At 35.6% G+C, this 24,961-nt stretch overlaps 1 protein-coding gene across 2 annotated transcripts in view; it reads left to right on the forward strand.

The window, feature by feature from the left end:
• Positions 1-20,599, forward strand: part of DHX9 (DExH-box helicase 9) — a 43,595-nt gene extending 22,996 nt beyond the window's left edge. Inside the window, exons 15-28 of one of the 2 annotated variants that reach the window (XM_074222198.1) lie at positions 263-419; positions 2,940-3,040; positions 4,995-5,208; positions 5,397-5,491; positions 6,906-6,979; positions 7,386-7,538; positions 8,997-9,157; positions 9,336-9,447; positions 10,227-10,388; positions 10,515-10,642; positions 12,102-12,331; positions 12,452-12,567; positions 13,343-13,543; positions 15,887-20,592. In XM_074222198.1, coding sequence (XP_074078299.1) covers positions 263-419; positions 2,940-3,040; positions 4,995-5,208; positions 5,397-5,491; positions 6,906-6,979; positions 7,386-7,538; positions 8,997-9,157; positions 9,336-9,447; positions 10,227-10,388; positions 10,515-10,642; positions 12,102-12,331; positions 12,452-12,567; positions 13,343-13,543; positions 15,887-16,193 — 2,211 coding nt within the window. In that variant the 3' untranslated portion in view covers positions 16,194-20,592. Of the gene's footprint in view, positions 1-262; positions 420-2,939; positions 3,041-4,994; positions 5,209-5,396; positions 5,492-6,905; positions 6,980-7,385; positions 7,539-8,996; positions 9,158-9,335; positions 9,448-10,226; positions 10,389-10,514; positions 10,643-12,101; positions 12,332-12,451; positions 12,568-13,342; positions 13,544-15,886 lie in introns of both variants that reach the window. The other variant, XM_074222199.1, reaches the window with a different exon arrangement.
• The last annotated feature ends 4,362 nt before the right edge of the window (positions 20,600-24,961 follow it).

The following is a 24,961-nucleotide window of genomic DNA, read 5'->3' on the forward strand; positions in this document are numbered from 1 at the left end:
TTGCCCCAGGCCACACAGCTAGGTAATTATTAAGTGTCTGAGGCTGGACTTGAACTCAGGTACTCCTGACTCCAGGGCTGGTGCTCTGTCCACTGTGCCACCTAGCTGCCCCCATTGTCATATCTTAAAAGTTTTTTCATGACTATGCATATATCCAGTGAAAGGAATACTAGGATTTAAGTAAGTAGTTTAGCTAAATACTCTTTGGTATTAAAATTATTAACATGTTCTTTTTTCCCATCTTTCTCCACAATTTCTGCAGACTGACTTTCTTTTGGTGGTATTAAGGGATGTGGTACAGGCTTATCCAGAAGTGCGCATTGTCCTCATGTCAGCTACCATTGATACCAGCATGTTCTGTGAATATTTCTTCAACTGTCCTATCATTGAGGTATTTGGACGAACTTATCCTGTTCAAGGTGAGCTACTAAATTGAAAATATGGTGATTCTTTTTTTTCTTTTTTTGATGAAGTATTTTTAAAAATTCATTATAGTGATGTAAATTTTTGATTCTTATACAACTCTCATGAACCCAATTGAGGTTTTTTTTGGCAGAGACATTGGAGTTTTCATTTCTTCTAGCTCATTTTATAGATGAGGAACTTTAGGCAAACAGAGTTAAATGACTTGCCTAGGGTCAGAAAATTACTGTTTGAGGTCAGTTTTGAATTCAGGAAAGGAAGTCTTCCTGACTGCAGTCTTTGCTGCTCTGTCCACTGAAACATTGCTGCCTTCTAGTAGTAAACATTGAAGTCTGGAGAGCAATAGCTCTGAATTATAGTTGTTAAGAGTTGGCAGAGCATTGCAAGATGTAGTCCCAGTGTTTGCAGAAGACTTCTCCTTGTGAAACAGCTGAGGCATACGTGGGATCTAATGTCTCAGAAACACTTTGAGCAAATTGGTGAACATATAACTTCAGTTTCTCCTTTTAAAAAAATGGATACAACCAATTAAATTTATTATTCGTCATAAATGAATAATTAAAAAGAGCTTTCTTTTTGTGACCCACATTATTGACTGCAAATTAATATCCAGCATACCTAAGGAGATGGGTAGAGGGTGGCAGAGTGGATGAAGTGCTAAGTTTAAAGTTTCAAGACTCCACTTCTTGAGTTCAAATCTAGCTGTACTAGCTTTGTCTCCCTGGACCAAGGCACTGCGCTGTGTGCCTCAGCCTTATCTGTGAGAGTCAAGCATGGTTCAGCAAGAAGAAAACAGGTGAATTGCATTGAAGTCTTTTTCGGCACAGTATCTGAAGCCGTCATGTCGTTGATTAACTTGAGTTGATGCTGTTTCATTTTCAAAGGTAACAGGAGCGTCACCTTAGCTTTATAACGAGGACTTGCAGGGTTATTGTACAGACCTTGTGCTTGTACCTGCTGAAGGTGGGGGGAGCCAGGGCTGTCCCCTTCAGTCACTCTGGGTGCCCATACTTTTGAGGTGTGGCTGGGGGGCGGGGTGAGGAAACCTGGAACTAGAGTAGTCTTAAGAGAGGACTTAACCACATTGCCTTGCAAAAACCTAAAAAAAATTTAGTTGATGAGCAATAACATGGAAGCCTATGTCATAGTGAAGTTGGAGGAAATGGTGTAAGAAGGGATGGATCAATCAGAAAGCTATTTCAATATTTCTACACATGAGTTGATGGAGACCTGCACCCTAGTGGAGAATGAACTTTTATAGAGGGATGTGCTGTTTATAATCAGCCCTCCTGGGCAAAATGTGTACATGACATACTTTTAAGTTTAATTTGTTTTTCTGTCATAAGTCCAGACCATCAAAATAAGTCTAGCCCTTTTGACATTTGCTGATTTCCAAAGTATAAATGTTGTCACTGAAAATTTAACTTGTAAATTCTTGAAACTTCTTGGGGCTGACTCCATCCTGAAGATTTTTGTGTATGAGAGATGTTACAAAGATAAAGGTAGAATTGACAGGAATTGATAACCAAATGGTTCAAGGAAAGGGATGAGAAAGAGGGAGGAGTTAAGAATGGCATGCTTAGGTTGTGAACCCGGGTAAATGAGGAATTTGATGGTCTCTTCAAAGCTAGTAAAGTTTGGAAAGGGGAGAGAGAAAAGATAATGAATTACCTTTTGGATATGAGATGTCCAATAAATAGGCAGTTGAAGAGGTAAGATAGGAGGAATTCAGGAGATAGGTTAGGACTACATAAGTATATTTGAAAACCATTCATAAATACCAGATCCAGCAAACTGGCAATTAAATTCTAGGAATATTTCAACCGACTGATATAAGAATTGCTATTTAGAACTGTTTCCCCCTAGAAAACCAGGCAAAGGCTCTTGAAGTCATAAATAATGAATAACTGCTGAGGATTTCTTTTTTTTTTTTAGATTATTTTTTTTTTCAAGGCAATGGGGTTAAGTGGCTTGCCCAAGGCCACACGGCTAGGTAATTAAGTGTCTGGGGTCGGATTTGAACCCAGCTACTATTGACTCCCAAGGCCAGTGTTCCATTCACTGCGCCACCTAGCCGCCCCTGAGGATTTCTCTAGTTAACAATTTGCTATCTTTTGAGTGTGTTCCATTGAATGAAAGACATGGTGTTAGTTGAAAGATATTTCTGGTGAGGGTTGGTTATTATAGATCTTTCTGCTTAATACAACAAGAGTATTCCAAAAGTCTTGGTGAAATTTTAAATTTTAGCAGCTTAGATTTTCATTTTTTTAATCCTTTTTACTTAGAATGGTCAGTAGGATCAAATAAACATTTATGTTGTCCAGGAAGATGAAAACTAGAAGGTAATCATTAAGTTGTCTGACATGGAACCAATTTAAATGGATTTAGGAACATAGAAGTAAGATTGCAGGGCATTGAAGAAACTTTCAATAAGATAAATTACTAAGTGATTATTCCTTACACCAGTTTCATTTTGAAAAGTGATTGGTCATTTTACACTGTAATTGCTCCTTCAGAGTATTTTCTGGAAGACTGTATTCAGATGACCCAGTTCATTCCTCCACCAAAGGACAAGAAGAAAAAGGATAAAGATGATGATGGCGGTGATGAAGATGATGTAGGTGGATTTTGTGATGCTCTTTAGATTTCATAAACACATACATCGTGTTTTTTTATTTAATTATAATCTTCCCCCCCAAAAAAAGAAAAGCCTATGTAGCAACTAAGCACTTAAAACAGTTTTTGTCAATTTAGAAGCTCAAAATTCTTTCAGAATTGTTTTCTTGGTTCTTCCACTCATTTTTATCTCATCAGTTCATACAAGTCTCAAGTTTCTCTTAGTTTTTAATTTTTAGAGCAGCAAACAACCCAATGTTACTGGATCCTTGGAGTAAGGGAGGAGAACGTAAGATGTCAGAAAACTGCAGAGTTAGGTAGGGATCAGTCTCTAAAAGCTAAGTAGGATTTTTTTTCCTTTCAATTCATTATTTATATATAACATTCTTTTTAAATTTTGAGTTCTATATTCTCTCCTACCCTCCCCTCTCATTGAGAAGGCAAACAATATATCATCAATTGTGTTTGTGACATGGTGAAAAACATAGTTTCATATCAGCCAAATTCCAAAAAATAAAGCAAGAAAAAAATATATGTTTATCATCATTTTGCATTAGAGTTTATCAATTTTCTCTGGAAGTAGATGGTATTTTTTTCATCATGCATGAATCCTTTGGCATTGTCTTAGTTCTTTCACAGTTAATCTACTTTACATCATTGCTATTACTGTGTACAATAATGACAAAAAATTCTCAAGTTCTTCACACTTAATTTTTCATCAGTTCATATAGGTCTTGCTATATTTTCCTGAAATTACCACCTGGTCATTTCTTACAGCACAAATAGTATTTACCACAACTTACGCATCCATTCCTCAATTGCTAAGCATCCCCTCAATTTCCATTTTTTTGCTACTATAAATCCTTTTCTTAAATAGGATTTTAAATTTAATCTTGGAGCAAATATGGAGCAATTGTAGTTTATTTGAGTAAAGGAATATCATGGTTACTTGAAATTTACTTTGGTTGCTGAGTAGGTGATAAACTGGAATGAGAAGATATTTGAGACAGGGAGAGCAGAAGCATTAGGGGTAAGGTAATAAGGACTTGAACCAGGGTGATGTCTATGTGGGTGGAAAGAGATGTTACAAATAAAGTGACAGAAAGGGGCAACAAATTAGATTTGGACTAGAGGTTGTGAAAGGTTAGGACTGGATAAATCTGAGAATTCTCTCCATATAAATAATTGGACTCATGGGAACTGATGAGATCACCAAGGGAAATAATACAAAGAAAAATTTAAGATTAGGGCCAGAGACTTGGGTTATATCTGCAACTTGCATAGTCTAAATGAATATCCTTATAGGAAATTAGGAATGGTCAGACAGAAGTAAAAAACAAGAGGGAATAGTTTCAGTAAAACCTGAAGAAAAGAGGATAATGGGCAGTGTCAAAGGCTGCAGGGAGGTCAAATAGGATGAGAATTAGGGAAAGTCATTAGTTAAGTTTAATAAGAGGCAAAACTTGGAGGAATAAATTTTAATTGAATGATAATGAAGTCTCTAGCTTGACTAGAAACACTTCGAGGAAAATACTAATTGTAGACAGCCATCCAAAAAAGGAAAGAATGTAGGACAATAGCTAGTAAGTCATCATTATAAATATTAGAGAAATAAGTGATTCATGAAAAAACCCCTCAAAAACAGGAATATATTTCATTTGGTGGAAGGAAGTCATAGCTTCCAGAAAAACGAGGTTAGCTAAAGAGAACTGATTATAAATATTCCTCATAGGAAGTGTTTAGATCATAGTCCTTCAACCTAGCCCAGGTTTGAAAGACTGAAAAGATCTAAGCATCCTTAAAAATGAAAGTCTTAAATTGAAAAAAAAGGTAATGACTGTAATCAAATGAGTGAAACTCAATAGCTAGATTTTGTTTTTTCAAAATAGCTGCTAGATCTAGAAAAGGGACCCTGTATTGAATTTTAATTTTGGGGGAAAAAATCTGTCTTTCAGGCAAACTGTAACTTAATCTGCAGTGATGAATATGGTCCAGAAACAAAGCGTTGCATGGCACAAATGAATGAGAAGGAAACTCCATTTGAACTTATCGAGGCACTTCTGAAGTACATTGAGACACTTAATGTTCCTGGAGCAGTGTTGGTTTTTCTTCCTGGCTGGAATTTGATATATACTATGCAGAAGCATTTAGAAATGAATCCCCATTTTGGTATGACTGTCCTAATTTTTTCACTTAGCTCACGATAGTAAAGTATATGTGTGCCTATGTTCCATATAGCATGGGGAAAGACATTGGAATTGTAGATGGATGTTCTGTGTGTGAAAATGTAGGTAGTGGAAGAGGAAATGTAAATAAAGTTCTTTGTTTCAACTTGATATCCCCTATTTGTATTTTAGGAAGCCACCGCTATCGGATTCTGCCCCTGCATTCTCAGATTCCTAGAGAGGAGCAGCGAAAAGTGTTTGATCCAGTATTAACTGGAGTAACAAAGGTAGAAATCAAATAGTAACATTGACAGTGTGCAGTTAGTGGTGATTATAGACTTATGTAATATATATATATATGTATATATGTATATATATTATATATATATATATATATATATATTAATTATATAGACTGTTCTAGCACAGGGTTTTGCCCAGTGTAAGTAGCAAAGCATTTTCAGTGTTCTTTTTTGTTTTCAAGAGAGCAATCTACTCTTATCCCCATAAATAGGCAATAAATTTTTAAACTATATTTTTTTAATTAACTTTCTCTTCTCAGTACATTTGCCCTCTGACCTCTGTTCAGTTGACATGTGCTGGGAATTTTGCTTGCATAGTATCCTTCAATCGATCTCCTTTACAGTGTCACTAGCCTCCTTCAGACTTCTATTAAAGACTTTGGGTATGATCCCATTTTAACTTTCTCTGCTAATTGTTCATGTAACCATCAAAATAGTCCTATTGGCAATATTACATAGCGGATATGTATAATGTGGCAAAAATAATACTCAAGCTTAATTCAGATATTTATTGAGCCTTTCCTGTGGGTCCCACATTTGGCTGGATATTAGGAATAAAAAAAGAAAAATCAAATTGGTCCCTTCCCCTGATGAGCTTATATTATCTCATTAAATGGGAGGAAAACATGTAAAGTTATACACACATAATCTGAATAGATAACAAAGCAGTCCTCTAACAGAGTTTCCTTTGGGGGCTCTAACTATTAACTAACTAGAGGTTAACATGGAAAAATCCATAAACCTCAAATAGAAGAGCCTCCACTCTCATGATCAACTCCTTTTGAAGCCCTTTCATATTTTGTTCTACTCAAGATTGTGAGACAGTATTTGTCAGGCAGCAATCTGTGAGGTATTCCAAGCAATGCAATGGAAAGAGACCTGTGCTCTCATTTAGCTTCAAATACTTGCTGGCTTTAGGTGATCACTTCCCTTCTTTTGGCCTCAGTTGCAATCTCTATAAAATGGTGATTCTAGCACCTACTCCCAAGGCTGGATGTGAGAATGAAAATAATAAAGCCTTATCTAAATATATAATCAGTCAGATTGTATTATTTATTGTTTACCAAACTCAGATTGGTACTTTCAACTTTCCTATATTTTTGAAGGCTTTTCCTCTATGCTGGGAATGTATTTCATCTTTTTCAGAATTCTTTTCCTTGAGGCTCAGATCAGATGCCATTTTTTTCCTGTAAAACTTTTCCTGCTCTCCCACAACTGAATGTCTAGATTACTTTGGATTTATTTTCCCCATTGCACTGAATGTTTTATATTCCATTATTGTTTATTCTAATAAAATAAAACCTTTTCAAGGACCTTAATATGCATAAACAACCAACCAAGTAATACGCAATTGGTAGGTTTGTTGAATTAAAATACATCTAATTCTTTTTCTTCACAGGTTATTTTGTCTACAAATATTGCTGAAACCAGCATTACCATTAATGATGTCGTTTATGTTGTTGACTCCTGCAAGTGAGTTCCCAATGTACTGATTTTGCCTACAAACAATAAATTATATATTTAGAATACAGATCACTAATCTTCGAAATTAGTGGTACTTGACAGTTTTTCATACTTAGTTGAATTGCTATTGCATGATCCTAAGTCTTTGACCAACAGGTTTCCCTTATGATTCCTGGTTTGTCCCTGAACAGTGTGGGTATATAAAAATGTCTATCTCTATTGGCTTTACTCTACACTTACATAGGAAATGGGTAGAGGCTTAATTTCTAATTCTATCTTGGATTTTTAAGAAATCACAAAAAATAGGCATTCTGTATAGTTGTGGTTATTTGGAAGTCACCTCAGATGATCACAAATAATGTGGTAATGTTCTTAAAACTAGAATTTCCAACTCCCGGTTATTTCTCATCTTTAGGCAGAAAGTGAAACTGTTCACTGCTCACAATAATATGACCAACTATGCTACAGTATGGGCATCCAGAACAAATCTTGAACAACGGAAGGGACGAGCTGGTCGCGTCCGACCTGGCTTCTGTTTTCATCTCTGCAGCAGAGCTCGTTATGATAGGTAAAGCTATGTCTTATGATTAGAAAGGAGGATTCTAATTTATTTTAATGCCTGAACATTTGATGTTTTTCCTGGGATATAAAAGAACTCCTTAAAAATACGATGACACTTAAAAAAAGGAAAATGAACATCTAATATGATGAATGATAAGTGAGACAATTGAAAAGTAATCTTCACGAGAAATCTCAAATGAGTGATGTAAAAGTATGTTGTAAACTAAACTACTGCTGCACAAAGGGCATTTATGTAAGTTCTAGCTCGACTTATACTGATTTAACAGTATTTTGTTATTTCCCTGGGAAGCAGTTGCAATTATCTTCATGTTATCCCCCCAAAAAGGAAACTGAGGTAAACATCCAGGGTCACACAATTTGTGTCTGAGACTGGATTTGACTTCAGGACCCGCACTCTATCGATACACTGTGCTACCTAGCTGCAATTCTGATTGTTGTTGTATTTTCCACTTAAAGATATTATGTACCTTGTTTTCCTTTGTATCAATTTATTTTTACTGTTTATCATTTCTTAAGGCATTCTATATATGTGTTCATTATATTTATCTACCAACTTTGTTTTTAGTTATGTGCTACAATGTAATTATAAATTTTTTTCTTAAATAATTTTGTTGCTATAGCAACTCATAAGTATATTAAAACATGACAAAAGGACTACAGGTTTCCTAGTAGTAAACATAGTGATAAAGTCTCAGTTTTGAAGTTTTAAGATAATTTAGGGTTTTCAGTTATCAGAATCAGTTAAAATGTCAGCAGTTTTTTAGGAATTGTTTTGAAAAATCACCTTTCCAGCCAATTTTTTAAGAGTATCTTAATGGGCCAGCTAAGTGGCACAGTGGATAGAGCACTAGCCCTGGAGTCAGGAGTATGAGAGTTCAAGTCCGGCCTCAGATTCTTAATAATTGCCTAGCTGTGTGACCTTGGGCAAGTTATTTAACCCCATTGCCTTGCAAAAAACAAAATAAAGAGTATCTTAATAATTTAGAGTGGGAGTGGTACTGGAGATGTCCAAAAAAGTTCAGAAGGCTAAGTTAGGAAACTCACTATTTATCTATTGCCTTTAAGCCCAAAGATATCTCCAGAACCCCATGATATTTCACCAGCGAAGCTTGAAAAATAACCCTTTCTGCTTCTTCATCCCTTTTCTGTAGCTTTCTGGTATTGTAATTAGAGAGTTCTTGGAAGGTCTGTTGATTCTTGAATGAGAATCTCATTTGGAAAAGCTAGTGAGTGCATCAGTGAGTGAATTTCACTTAGGTTGTATTGGTCACTATTACACACAATCATTTCACTTAGGTTGTATTGGTCATTATTACACACATGGGTTTACCTGTAAAGCGGTGGGAGAAACATTTAATTTTAAGTAGCAAGAGGGCCCTTGCACCCAAAATGTTGATCTCGTATAGTTATAAAAGCTTATGGTTAATTTTTGGCTTTCTCCTAGACTTGAAACCCATATGACCCCTGAAATGTTCCGAACACCACTGCATGAAATTGCTTTGAGTATCAAACTGCTTCGTCTAGGAGGAATTGGTCAGTTCCTGGCTAAAGCAATTGAACCACCGCCTTTGGATGCTGTGATTGAAGCAGAGCACACCCTTAGAGGTATTAGGATTTGTGCTTGTTAATTTGTAGTTTCATATAGCTAATAACTTTGAAAAGTATTAATGATAAATTTGCAGGACACTCATTTCTCTGTGTGACCTACCTAGTAGTTTCTATCTTGCTTCATTAAACAGTTTGCTTCATTATATTCCTGCTGACAAAAATATCATCCCTACAGAGCTTGATGCATTAGATTCTAATGATGAGTTAACGCCTCTTGGACGAATCCTGGCTAAACTGCCCATTGAACCCCGTCTTGGCAAGATGATGATAATGGGTTGTATTTTTTAGTAAGTATTTCTATTTTCTCACTGTTAATTAAATGGAAAATAGAGGACAATTTAGAAGATGGTGGTGAAGTGATGTTGGAGAGGGCAGGAGTTGGTGAGGAGCAATAGGAGTTTCATGGCCTATATGGACAAATAAGGCCATATCATATCCATAAGTAGGTTGTAGTGATAGGTTTGAGAGTTTTCTTTAAGCTAATCAGTAAGTGGGAAAAAAAAATGAATGTCTGCAATTGGAGCTGAATTATTTGAGTTGGAGACAGTAGACCTATATACCATGAAAAATAAGTGTACTAGATATTTCAGAAAAATATGTACTATTTTCTCTGTACTGTGTTCAGTGCTGGGGATATAAAGTCTGCCCTTAGGGAATATACAGCTAATTAGGCAGGACAGTATGCAGAAGATCAAGGGGAGGGTATGACGGAGAAGGCATAATTAGCCAAGAAGCAGTGTAGCCTGTTGCAAAATAAGGATCTGCCCTGAGCTTTCTTCCTTAAATGGAAGGTTCCAAGGCTGATGGGATATTGTAGATTCATAAAGTTTTCTCTGAGTTTCCAAAGACCTTGGAGAAAAGGCAACGCAGTGGAAAATGAATTGTAGAGGTGTCATTCAGAAATTACATGTATTAAAAGGAAGTCAAATTGGGTGTTCTGGTAGATCATTTTGATTAAGGAGAAAAATGATAAAGGAGAGCTTTAGTCAGTAATACCCTATTGCCATTGTTGACCTCTTATGGCAGCTGACAAGGCTCCCAACCAGTTCTCTCTGTTTCGTTTTAGTGTGGGGGATGCTGTGTGTACCATCTCTGCTGCCACTTGCTTCCCAGAGCCTTTTATCAGTGAAGGCAAGCGCTTGGGTTACGTCCACCGCAATTTTGCTGGAAACAGATTTTCAGATCATGTGGCTCTTTTATCAGTGTTCCAGGCTTGGGACGATGCCAGGTGTGTTAATCAAAGGAGATCATGTTTGGAGGGGGTTTTTTTTAGAGGAGTGTCTTTAGAACTTCTGTTGTGGGAACTTAATAATGTTTCATTTTTACATCCTACTGGGTGTTTCTCCCCTTTTAGAATGGGTGGAGAAGAAGCAGAGATCCGCTTTTGTGAACACAAAAGACTCAATATGGCCACACTCAGAATGACTTGGGAAGCAAAAGTTCAGCTCAAAGAAATTCTGGTTAATTCTGGATTCCCAGAAGGTAAGACTTATAAATTGCTAATGTAAATATTCGGGTGATTATGTGTATAATTTAACAGTGCCCTCTGTGCCTTCAGGCTTGGTTGCTTCTCAGAACTGTTCTGAACGCACAGTGTTCAGTCCTGTGCCCCTGACAAAGTGAAAGTAAGCATTGAAAGACCACTGCAATAATTGCAATAGTCTTATCTTTTTTTGCAGAACATAGGCTATGACATTCAGACACTTAGATGCAAAGACTTTAATTCATTTTTTTCCAGTGGTGATCAAGAAAAATTTTAGAGTTGTCCTCTGTCAAGTTTTTAGACTTATTGAAATTCTGATGCTTTCATTAAATTTTAAATAGCTTAAAATATGCATTTGGCATTTAGTAGTAGTATATAGTATTATAATAATTTATGTTGCCAAAATGATACACACAGCCCACCACCAAAGTGATTGATTTATATCTGAGCTCTTATACTCTTAACTTCAAAGTGAACATACAGTGAAGAGTTACTGTATGATTCTGTGATCCCACTATGTCTAAGATAAAAATAAAAAGGCTCTGTGAAATTTACAGTTTAACAATAAATTATTATTCAATTCAAATTGTGAATTATTCAAAAGTGAAATCACAGTTCTATGAGCTATTTAATGAAAGTAAGATCATTGCTGGCTAGTGAGATTGAGACCCTTTCCCCCTTAGTTTGTTTTGTTTGAAAAAATATCTACCTCCATTGATTTATTTCAAAAAATATACTTAGGTTGTTTTAAAAGAGCTTTGTTTTGAAAAGATACTTAGTACTAACATTGCTTAATAGAAAGGAAACTATCTTATTTGAATAGGGGGAAAGCAAGTGGGAAAATACTACAGATTTGAAGAAGATATTAGGTCATAGTCAGGAACTCTTTTAAGCACTAGCTAACTTTCTTGGATTTTTCATGATTGCTTTTCAGAATCAGGGTTATCATAGTCATCCAGTCTAAGATAGGTACAATCAATACAGAACCATCTGCTCTTAAATTTAAATCTACTTTATTTCTCCTGCCCTTTAACTGAGCTTTTCTTTGTACAGATTTGGCCCTTGTTCTGAAAATGGAAAGGATTATTTTGCCAGCTGACATATAAGAAAAGGAAAGGGAGCCAGCACTCGTTGAGTGCCTTTAGGGTTCTAGGTGCTATACTAGACATATATATTATTTCATGTGCCCTAAGAATCTCAGAGACATTTTAAATTAATGATTAATTATATCATTTAACAGTTTTTTAAAACTTTTAAAGACTAATAAGCATTTGTTTTCTTTTCTCTAAGACTTTCATTGTAAATTAGTCTGCAATTCAAGGTGTTGTCCTAAAGAAACTTGTCTAAATAACATCATTAAACATTGTCCACAGTTTCTCATATACCTTGAATATCAGCATAAGATGACAAAGTATACAACTTTCTGATCCATCCCCCCCCCCTTTATCTTTTCTGCAGAATGTCTGATGACACAAGTATTTAATAACACTGGACCAGATAACAATTTGGATGTTGTCATTTCCCTTCTGGCCTTTGGTGTTTACCCTAATGTCTGCTACCATAAGGAGAAGAGGAAAATTCTAACCACTGAGGGGCGAAATGCACTCATCCACAAGTCTTCTGTTAACTGCCCCTTTAGCAGCCAAGACATGAAGTACCCATCTCCTTTCTTTGTATTTGGAGAAAAGGTAAAAAAAAAAAAGCATTTTCTAATGTTAACAGACTTCATTTGGTTTAATTATTTTCTTGCATGTTGAATTAATTACTTAGCAATTCTGCTCAAAACTGTTTTCCTTCTCCATCTACAGATCCGTACTCGAGCCATCTCTGCCAAAGGCATGACCTTAGTGACCCCTCTACAGCTACTTCTGTTTGCTTCTAAGAAGGTCCAATCAGATGGGGAGATTGTGTTGGTTGATGACTGGTATGAGATTTCAAGACTGTATGAAAGTTTTGTAGTTTAGGGCCGATAAGAGGGCTCCTTAGATTTGATTGAAGAAAGCCACTAACGTTGGTCTGAATCAAAATTCACAATTTACTGGGTTGATAAATTGTTTCAGAATGCTATCTTTACTGAGATTACTAAATAGCACAAGTTTGATAATAGACTTTTTTCAGTGGTAATAATTCAAAGTATAACTTTTTTTAGAGATGGAAGTGATTGAAACACATTGTGCTTGCCTTTAGCCCCCCCACTCCCCTTCTAAGAAGGAAAAGTAGATGTGTGGCTGTCATTCATTAATAATTGGAACTTTGGTATTCCCTAAGTTCTATAATTTCATGAAAGTGCATGGCCTTGAAAAATGATAAAATATGATCTCCTTACCCTGTTTCCCCAACAAAATAGTGGGCCCAAGATCCAAACATTTTTCTTTATTGGTAGGGGAACATGCACACACTTTTTTTTTTTTGCAAGGCAAATCGGGTTAAGTGGCTTGCCCAAGGCCACACAGCTAGGTAATTATCAAGTTTCTGAGACCGGATTTGAACTCAGGTACTCCTGACTCCAGGACTGGTGCTCTATCCACTGCATCACCTAGCTGCTCCATACACACATATTCTTAAGCACTAATAAAGGGTCAGCCAAAAGTCTTAGTATAACTCTTGGCTATTTAGAATAATGTGGGGGAGTAGAAATCTAGAGGGGCTTTTTTTCATATATACAGTATTTTAAATGTTCATCACATCTCTTGATTCAGGATCCGACTGCAGATGTCCCATGAGGCTGCTGCTTGCATTACTGCCCTTCGAGCAGCCATGGAGGCTTTGGTTGTTGAAGTAACTAAAGAGCCTGAAATAATCAGCAATTTGGATCCCTCTAATGAGCGCATGCTAAACATGATTCGACAAATCTCCAGGCCTTCAGCTGCTGGCATTAGTCTCATGATTGGCAATGCACGGTAAGTTTTCATGTTTTTTCTCTTTTAAGATTGGCAAGTATCAAATTAGAGTCACAAGTGGCTTCTTTTTGGGGATAGGAACTGAGTCTCTGGTTCAACTAGGATATTTTAATCACTTTATTTGCATAGCTTTAAATTGTTTTCCAAATACGTCATGTAACAGCTAAACCAAGAATCTATATAAGTGTCGTATCCCTGCAACATTATCTATTTCTATTTTTGTCATCTTTACCAAATTGTAGGATCTGAGGGTACTTTTGATGAACATTTTTATTAATAGTGAGTTGAAGCATTTTTATGTAGTTGGAAATTTTTGCAATTCTTTGTTTCATATATATGAACATTACATCATGTTATACATATATGAGCAATACATCATTATATAATGATGTCATCTATTGTTTATATAGTTTGAATAACAAGCTCTTATCAAATAAACTTCATCCAAAGGAAAATGTTAACATCTGTGAGTGTAAAAAAAAAGTGACAAATGTTCTTAATATGCCATTTGTTAAAATCATCTAATTTTGCTACTTATCATCCTGTCATCTACCCCTGAAGACAATTGAGACCCAGATGAGCTAAATTGATTATTAAGATAAAGTGTTTTCAGGAACACAATCCAATTGGTGCAAGAAGTATGAACGAAGGATTAGGAAGGAGGCAGAATAATTTAATTGTTAAGAGGTGATTATTATAGTCTAGGTAAATGACAAAGAATATAAGCAGGATATGAATGTCACATGATTTGGGGAGGTGGAATTGACCAAAATAATAAGTTATTTGTAGTAAAATGAGAAATCAAAGATCACCTGCCTTCAAGGTGTGTGATCATAGAATAAAATTAGATGGTGTTATAATTAGAATCATAAAAGTCACATAACAACAGGTTGGAGGGAAGGATGAACTTGGCTATATCAAGGTCAGGATTCAGAATATATGTGGAGTTATTGTAGATGGTTGAAACTGGTGTGGGTGAGTCAGATGGCCAAAGGAGAGAGTGCTAAGTGATCACCCTGAATTGAACCATCCACTAGAAGTCTGGAAGCAGATGATAGAGGAGATGTATGATTAAAACTTGGAAGAATGTTGTCTCTAAAGCTAAAGAAGTAGAAGGGGGAGCAGAGGGTGGTAGAGGCATCAGTGAAAATGAGAACTAGTTTTAAAGTCATTGAATTTGCTTACTGAAGGTCATTGGTGCCTTTTTAAAGAAAAGTTTCTGTCGAGTGGATGAGGCCCAAGTTAGAGGCCCAAGTTAGAGTCGGGGCCTAGGAGGGATTGAGTTTTGAGATGTGGGAAACAGTGACAAGAACAAAATATGGGACAATGGCTGGAGCATTCTGAGGGATAAGGGGAAGAATTTTTTAGTATTGGAGACTAAAATGTGTTTGTAGACAATTGAGGAGAAAAGAAATGGGATTTAGGACACAGGTAACCCGAATGAATTGTAAAAATGTCTTGCTTGAGGAGTGTGTGTGGTGAGAAGTGATGATGCTTAAAAATGCTTTGAAGATGGAGATTTGGGGATGATTGCATGGCCCTCTGTTGTCTTAACTGAAAACCTTAATATATCTCATCATTACATCCATTCAGATGACTTTATAGGAATCCATTTAGAAATTGTTAAATTAAATAGCTGCTAGTTAGTGTTAATATTTTTGTAGCATTGAACAGGTGATTTTAATGAAATGTCAATTTTAAGTGTATAGTATGTGATCCTTGGTACTTCTTCTAATAGGCAAGCTTCAAAGGCGTATTTGAATTGTAGCTTTATTGCTAACTTTTAGATATTGATTCCAATTTCTATTGAGAAAATAATAGAATTCGCTTAAAATTTCACATTTAAAAGCATTTTTAAAAGTAACCAATTACAGAAAGACTAGTCATTGTTTCTTGGTCCAGCATGCAGTTATTCTTCATTTTTGAATTTTTAATCTCTTTTCCACTGGCCCCTTCCTCTATGTATACCTATATACTCAAGTCTAATTTTTTAAAAAGTCCTCTGGATGATATGGTTACTATACAACCTCTCCTCCATAATGAGTAACAAGATTGAATACTTATGTTTATTTGGCTTTTTTCCAGCCCCCCCAAACCCCTGTTATTTCCCTATACATATTGTTTTCCAGTAATGCAGGGATAAATAACACACTAGTAAGTTTCAATAAACCGAATATTTCAATGAACTGAAGAAAAAATAACAAATACATTTTAGTTCTAATAGTAATTTTTGCCTTGTTGGTATTTTTTTTTTAAAGTTTGATCACCAATTGAATTAGTTTGACCATATTGGATCCTATATTTATATCTCCACATTGTTAAAATTGTGTTTTCCTTTCTTAGGTATGGAGATGGTCCTCGCCCACCCAAAATGGCTAGATATGACAATGGAGGGGGATTCAGAGGTCGAAGTGGTCAGCGAGGTTCTGGCTATCAAGGTGGAGGATATGGTGGGAGAGGATATGGTGGGGGCTCTAATTCATACCAAGGAGGATATGGTAGTGGAGGATACAGAGGCTCAGGTGGTTATAGAGGCTCTGGAGGAGGTTATGGTGGAGGAATGGGTGGAGGAGGATATAGAGGGTCTGGAGGATTCCCTCGAGGAGGAAACAGAGGTGGTTATGGGATGGGTTTTGGAGGTGGCTTTTGAGGAAATAATCAACTGCTTTCAGTGCTCTCTCTTCATCTCCCAAGTAGTCAGTACTAAAATATGCATGTTACATTTTTTCAAGAGATTTGTTTGCTGCCATTAAGGCTAAAATCTATTTTCCACTCACTGTGTTGTTCAATGTAGTTTAAAGAAAACTAAGTATGTAGGTATATTGGTGATTTTGTTTATTATGTAAAATATTGATGATCTCCTATTACAGAGTACCACAGTTTGTATTATTTTGTTCTTAATAAAGTAAGTTTTGTTTTTTGAAATTAATGTGATATTTTCTTGGCTTTAGTTTAATACTATGGAAAATAAAATATTACACTGAACCTAAGTCATGTGTTTAATCATTGCTTTTTACATATTAAATTATGTTTACAAGTCTTTGGGGAATAGTAATTTTATTCTACCAGTTAAACTATTAGAATTCATCTAGTTCAGACTGGAAGAAAAGTTGTTTCAAAGCATCTTTTGAACATTAGAGGTAAGCACTGTTGTGGTTTTTAGCTTGTTTTTGGAGCACAAAGGACAGTTGCCTGGGAATTTGCATGAATATCCTTGAAATATATTTCTAGTATATTACAAGCCAGTGCATAATACATTTAACACCTCCAAGAGACTAACTTGACTGCAGTCAAGTGAAGATTATTGATCCCTTATCAGAATGTTTTTAAATGCATATTTAAACATATCCTTTAAATTCTTAAAAAAAATTCTCAGCCTCCCCCAGGTTAGGTCAAGTCAACAAGCATTTGTTAAGGCTCTGTGCTAAGCATTGGGGATAGAAAAGCAAGACAGCTCCCTATTCTCAAGGAGCCAAAGGAGACAACATTCAAAGAACCACGTACAGATGGCATCAACAGGATAAACTGGAGGTAATCACCAAGCGGGGCATCAGGGAGCTTCAGGCACGAGGGATAACCCTTGAACCATGATCACAGCCAGGAGATAAAAGAGCAAGAAAGCCAGTCATTTGGTGGGTGGGGGCAAGTTTATGGAGAGTTTTAAATTTTTGTTAGTTTGAAATGTCGAGGACAAAGTTGCTGATTTAGATAGTTTGAGAAATTTTAAGTGAGAAATCTGAAGCTAATTTTAATTCAGAAGCTGGGAGGGAGATGTAGGGAGCTGCTACTACTGCTGATGATGTAGAAGACCCAATACTAGTTTTGTTAGACTGGCTGATGGGTCTCCTGAGCCAGATTGGCCACTAGTGATAGCACTGAGCCACCTAGCATATACCCAGGTGCTCTGGAGAGTCCAGTATGGCAGTGAAAAGATTTTCCAAAGCAGCAGCTTGCCTACCATCAACCTGGGTTCAATTTTAGAAGATCAGCTTGGCAGAGAATCTCTTGCCCAAAGAGAAGCTCCCTTCCATAGGAGCTGTTGCTGAAAGTAGAAGCCAGATCCCTTGAGTAAATCAAATTCTGGACAATACTGCTTATTCTTTGCAATGAAGTTAAACCTTAATGAGGCTGCTAAGAATTAGAAAAAAGTTTTTGTAGGCTTTTAATTTAGAAATTTTAGTAAGTTCTAAAGGCTCAATAATTGCTCGTTTGTTTCTCCTTTTAAAGGATTATTGAAAGCTTAGGTTGTTATTTTATACTGCTGGGTTGCAACTTCCCTACCACTTCATCAGCAGTGATTCTTGTCTCTTTCTCTAGTTCATGGAGGATTTTTGTCCAATATGCTAGAAGCCCAAAATTTAGATCTTTTATCTTGAGACTACCAGTATGACGATACCACTACTTAGTGAATTTACTTTCCTAACCACTTTCCTTTTTAACTTGATCAATACTTTTGATATTTTACACATTTTGAACTGAAATCAGCAGCAGTATGCCAATCCTATTAATGCATCTTCCTGTTGTCATTTGGGTTATTTTTATATGTGAGATAAGTTTGTCAATAACTAATTTGTTGGGTTTTTGTAACCCAAGTAGATATATTTTATCCTGTTTGCAAATAAGGAAATAAGTATTTAGAAGATTGAAGGATGTGCTGCCTGCAGTTTATCTAGGGAAGTATCAGAATTCATCTGTATTTTAGGATGGCAATATCATGATCCTCTTGACACATCAGATGGACTTTTGCTACATCAGCTATTTGGCATATGATCATTGAAAATGTAATTTTCCAAATATGCCAGTGGGCAAATTAAATAAGTGATCTCTCAAGCAGTGTGCATTTTTCATCCATTTTTGTTTAAATGGTTGAACCAGTCTCAGCATGGATTTCAGTTAAAAAAAGTAATTGTGATTTGAAAATAGCACATTGAGAACCTTACCATTAAAGGGAATTCCTTTTGGCTCTGGTATAATAAATTTGAACTATTAAGCCTGAGAACTCCACCCTAAAGCCAAACCCTTGCAGAAAATGAAAATCTTCCTCTAGGTTCCTGGTAATTAATCAAAGCCCCTCTGGCTACACACTCCTCCCCATCCCAGTGATTTAGAAACCTAGTCTAAAGTACCTGGTAATTTGAATTCATCTGCAACTGTTTTGTTTCCTGCTCCCGCCATGGAGTACACCCTAAGGGCTCCCTCACCCACACTTCGCAGCTTCCTTTTGTGTGTTGTCTTAATGCACTAAATTGTAAATTCTTCCAAGGAAAGGTTTCTGTTCTGTGTATCATAGGCAGTTAATGTTTGTTGAATTGTCCCCTATGCAGGATCCTTTATTCCTGATCCTAGCAACCTAAACTCTGGAAGCAAATACCTTCCTCTGTGCTCTTTGAAATACCTGCTCCAGACAGCAGACTGGCTCTCAGGTGTCCCTGAGCTGCCTTTGCAGCTCTCTGACCCCCACCTCACTGGTAAAGGTAGAAGAGGGAGACTTCTCCCCTGACTCCAGTTCAGCTTACTCATTACATGTGATCTTTTCCACCATACTTTCCATCTCCATCACCCTCCACTCCTTGCCCCCCACACACACCTCTCAAGGTACTTCCAGCTTCGTGAACTCTAAAATGCCACTTAAGTCTTACCCTCTCCTCACTATCCTTGTTGGTTATTAAGTGCCTGCTGTGTGCCAGGCATGATGGAGGAGACAATGTGCAGATAAGAGACCAAACACACTAAACGATGTAAGAGGCAAAACAGCATTATTGAGAGGAAGCAGGGAAGAGGCTTCCAAGAGAAGATGGAAATGGATTCAGGGTAGAAGGAGAGCACTGCAGCCTGAGGGGCAGGACGATAGGGAGCAACCAGATACCTGGAGCCACTGATGGGAGTATGGAGCTTGACAAGGGGTCACAGGAGTTTTCGAGTAAATGTTTGCTGATAAATTGACAATTACATGTTGACAGACTTCAATAGGAAATATTTATCTGATAGCAGTACTTTAGTTGAATAATTATCTCTCATAAGACTAGAAGGATTTTGTCTGATTTAAGAGACATTTTGAAGTATACTTTTCTAGGTGAAGTGTTGATTTTAAAATCAACATTTTATATTGGTTACTTTTATTACATAAACATATAGGATGATGAAATTCTAGAAATATTCACTGTAGAAAATTGCCTCCCAAAAATACTACATTCCCTGTTAAGTTTTTGTCAAAAGTTGCCTTCATGGATGCACACCATTTCATGAGAAGAATGGCATGTTAGATTAGTGGATAAGGATTAGAACAGTGCATTGAAAATGACATTTGTATTATCTTTGGAAAAAACATTACTTAAGGTATATAAATTTCTAAATTTGTAGGAAGCTGAAAAGCAACCATTTCAAGTACTGGGTATGTAAATCTTACTTATAATTTTAACCAAGAAATCATTAGTACAGTAATACCTCTATTAAACATTTGCCCATTGGCTTCATTAATAATGCTAGAGATACAGCCTAGGAAATAATCATGGCAAGTGCACCAGCCTACAAACAAAAAATGATACAGCAGAGGGGACCAGGGGTTGAGGGAAAGGAAAATACCCAACGTACTGAGGAAAGAAGAAAACAGGAGGCTGTTTCTGCAGCAGAGCTGATGATGGCTAGGAAAATGAAACAAAAGCATTCGTTAACTCTCAAGAATAGTATGCTAGTATCATGGCAAGCACCCACATTGTCTGGATCACCCATGGGCCTCACACCTAAAACGTGTTTAAAAACTAGTTTCTTGGGCAGCTAGGTGGCGCAGTGAATAGAGCACCGGCCTTGGAGTCAGGAGTACCAGGGTTTAAATCTGACCTCAGACACTTAGTAATTACCTAGCCATGTGGCTAGGTAAAAACAAAAAAACCTAGTTTCTTAAGTCCCTTCCAATTTTAAATCTATTATCTAAATCTTGCCCCATTAATTTATGTTGAGATGAAAGCACCCTGAAGTTGGGCTTCAAGAAATATTTTTCAGGGAATACACTTGGAGAAATATTTTCTGTTCCAAATTAGCTTCCTTTTAGACATCTTTTAATTAATATTGTTGAAATAATTGTATAAAGGGGTTTTGAACCACATACAGTTCATACAATCTCTTAATTCTTTAATTTTTTAGTGTATATTTGCATTGTTATATTAATATTACATTCCATTAATATTAATACTAGCCAGAGTTTAATTGGCTATCTCCTGAATCATGAGCATTTACTTTGCAGTTTTCTCATATCTCAAAAAGTGCTATGAATATATTGAAACTTTGACCTTCATATATAAACTCTTTACTTTATTCCTGCTTGCTGGACACTTCTGGTTCTCAGACCTTCTAGATTAGAACCTCACACTTTCCTCCATCCCTTTATTGTTTCTGCAACAGGTGGAACCAAGTGGTAAATCCTTTCTCCAATGGTCCTCTCCTTATACTGATAACCTACAGGCGGTAAATCAAGACTATCTTCCTTTGTTTACCATCAGATATATATATTCACACAGAGTGTGAGGTAAGGTTTTTAAGTTATTTCTCTGGGTTAAAAAATAAACTTGTTTTATAATACTATTAACTTTAGGTAGAATATGAATGCAAACAAAACTTAGTTACTCCCAATCAAAAACTGAACTTTTCAAAATAATTTCTGCTCTAGCACATCTATTTCATATTTATTGTTGTTCACTGTTCTTTTCTGCTTTTCACCTCAGTGTTGCTGCAACTAAATCATATAAAACTGGTTTATAGAATCTGAATGTTCCTTCTAATTATCCTACAGAATTTCTCAAGCTAAACCTCTTCAAAACATCCTAAAAGTTAACATTGCAAATTATTAAACATTGAGCTAGGTAAGAAATAGTGAGACTGTTACTACTTGCAGCTTTAAAATATTCAGTATTTCCTACTGAATAAAGTTTTTAAAAACATCACTACCTTTTTATATTTTCATTAATTCAAAATTTATATTTTCATTGTTTCATTCATTATATTTCCATTAATCAAATTATATTTTCACCATTTAAAATTTTCAGAGCAATCACTTTGATTTACCACTTTGAAGTCTTTTTTACAGGTTCATGGATTCAAATTAAAAGTATATAAGAATTTTTTTTTAACTTAGAGTTAACAGTATATTTGTTTTGTCATTTATCCTCATTTATGCAAATGGAAATATATTGGTATGTCTTTACTCAAATTTTATGTAAATACTTTTTTCCACTGTTAATCAGATCTAGATATTGAGATTACATATCTCTTGGGAGAATAAGATGTTTATAAAAATTTTTATATTTATAAATTTATACATAATGCACCCATCATATTTTACTGTGAATTTTTTAAAACTTGTTATTGCAATTACAATCATTTTCATATGTCTAGCAGAGTATCAGTTCCCAGTGAGCAAACAAAAGGCACTAAAGAAACAGGTTGCAGATACAAAAGGTAATATTAGGTAATTATTTTTTGTTTAAATATTACCAAATTTTATTCTAAAAATCATTGGAGAAAAAGGGCAAGCAATTACCTGGCTCTCAAAAGTTCTCCCACAAACAAGAAAAAATATCATAACATGAACTCTGAATAGCAGAAACAGAAGTCAGGGTAAAGTAGGACCCAACATCCAGGGGAAGAAGTTTGGCTTGGTTGACTTTCAACCAGGCAGACACTGCTGAATTAAGATGCCCATCAATTGGGGAATGGCTAAACATGTTGTATATGATTGTGATGGTAAGAAATGTTGAGTTAGGTGATTTTAGAAAAACATGGAAAAGACTTGCATGAAATGAAAAGTGAAATGAACACAGCAACAAGAATATTTGTACACAATAACAGCAATATTATTCCAAGAACAATTTAAAGTTATTTTGACTTAGATCAGCTACAAAGGACTTTTGAGGGAAAGGTGCTAACCACATCCAGAGATGTATCTATAGCATATTATTACATATAAAATATATATATATATATATATATATATATATATATATATATATATATATATATATATATATTATCCACATATACATACATATATCTCTGTTTAATGGTGGCCCTTCTCTAAGGCAGAATAGTGAAGGCGAGAGAAGATATTATATAAAGGGTACAGAAGAGAAGAAAACTTGGAAGCAAAGAAAAGCAAAGTACTCTTCAAAACAATATGTTCTATTACTAGTTAAATTTTAAGTCAATAGTATGAAATGGATATGGTTTATATTGAATCATTTTTAGATGATGTACAGTATACATGAAGGTTTTAATTTTTGCTCTTTCTGCATTCCAAATGAATAAAAATATTAAAAAGAACAGATAAAGTCCTTGGATAAATTTTTTTTTCAAGATGTAATCATTTGGGTTTTTTTTACAGTGTTTGTATAAATTTGTATTTGTATAAATAAACCTAATTCAGTCAGTTAAATTCAGGCACCTTTAAGATCCACACCAAGTTTCTCATACATACCCTTATTTGGACTTGTTAAAGTACGGGACTTTCTAAAACCTGAATCATAATTTGGCTAAAGAGTGAAGTCAAACACTCTTTAGAAGAGCCTACTGAGTTTGAGTAGATATTTTATATTCTTGGGTCAAGTTCTACAATTTGGGGGCCTCAGTTTCCTTATCCAAAATGTGTAAAGGACCCTTCTAATGGTATGATCCCTTATAAGTGATTTCCATTTATGTCTTCCCCAAGACATTCTGGATTTCAAGATGATTACAGATCCTGTTATAAATAAATCTATAATGATTATTTATGATGATTTTAGTTTTTCTCTTACTATGTGAACTTGGTGAGTCTTGCTCTGTACTTTCAAACATTTAGGAATTTGAATTAAGGGCATATTGGACATTTCTGCACTAAAATTCTCCTAATGGGTAAAATTATTGCCCTTGGCTAGATTCAAATTGGAAATTTTCACATATTGTACTCTAAAAACAAGAACAAAAACAAAGAACATTGGGTTAAAAATAAGAACAAAAAAGTAAAAGGGTGTCATCTATGATTAAAAATTCTAGTGTTCCTCTAAATTCTAAAATAGCAGGATACAGAGATCTGGCTTTTTTTCCCATGCTATAATCTGTCATCTATTAAGTCGAATTTTCGATGGTAATGTACAGCATCCTTGAGCTGCAATGCCAGAAGGGAAGGAATTGGAAGAAAAATACAAAGAAAGGGGCAAATGAATTCTAAAATATACATAGGTACTCTGTATTTCATTTCTTTACCTATCACTCCTCAAGCTATGACAATGTATTTTCTAATTTCCCAATTTAGGAACCTTGGAGAGAAAAGTTTCTACTGACAACCTCTTAACAAGCCTTCCTCAGCCCTCATTCTACCCAATTTAACTGCTGCTTCTAACAATGTCTACTTTCCCCCAATATATCTATGTTGCTTCTGTGACATTGCTTTCTTGATTCTCCTTCTTACTCCATGTTTTCTCCATCTCAGTTTTCTTTACTAGATTTTAATCCTCCTACCCATTAAAATCATGCACAAATCATGCAAAGCCCCTTCTCTTCATTCTCATTTAGATGAACTGATAGTTGCTGATGAGATTTCTTTACAGATGAATCTCAATCTATTTACAATCCAATCTGTAAGCTCTCTTCCTGAGGTCCATGTTGAACATCCCATCAGCACCTCAAATTCAACATATCCAAGTTGAATCTCATACTTATCTCCCAAGCCTTCCACTCCAAGTTTCTGTTAAGTCTGAAAACAATCTCAAGCAGTTATCTTCTTTCAGCTTATTGATGCTAATCACTCCTTTGTGGCTACTTCTCGCCGCTCTACCCATGTCTACCCTATTCAGGTCCTCATTAGCTCTTTTCACACAGATTGCAACAGTTTCTATCTGGTTTCCCTGAATCTAGTCTTTCCCTTCTTCAATCCATCTTCCACACAGTTGCCAAATTGATACTTTTTCTTTATAAAAATCTCAGGATACTCAACTGCCATTTATTAATACCACTTTCATTTCATTGTATGCCCTTTTCACCTATCCCTAATGCTTTTTCTTCTGATATTTTATTTTTCTATTTACATGTTCTGAAAGTTCAAATTGATATTTCTAAAGCAAAAATGTAACCTTGCCACTCTTCTGTTCAAAATACTTTATATCCAAACTCTTTTTTGATTTTAAAGCTGTAAACAATCTGGCTTGCTGATTAATTTCAAATTATTTTCCTTCATGTACTGTATGGTTCAGTCAAACTTGCCGACTTCCCCCCAGCCCACCTTTTTGACATTCCATCTCCTCCCTCTCGATCTACCTATTTAAAAAAATGGATTAAGGATTCCAAGTTTTAAGTTTTTGCAAGGCAATGGGGTTAAGTGGCTTTGCCACACAGCTAAGCAATTATTAAGTCTGAGGCTGGATTTGAACTCAGGTACTCCTGACTCCAGTGCTC

The sequence above is a fragment of the Macrotis lagotis genome, chromosome 2 (genome assembly GCF_037893015.1).
Source record: "Macrotis lagotis isolate mMagLag1 chromosome 2, bilby.v1.9.chrom.fasta, whole genome shotgun sequence".
In the NCBI taxonomy this organism is placed as follows: Eukaryota; Metazoa; Chordata; class Mammalia; order Peramelemorphia; family Peramelidae; genus Macrotis; species Macrotis lagotis.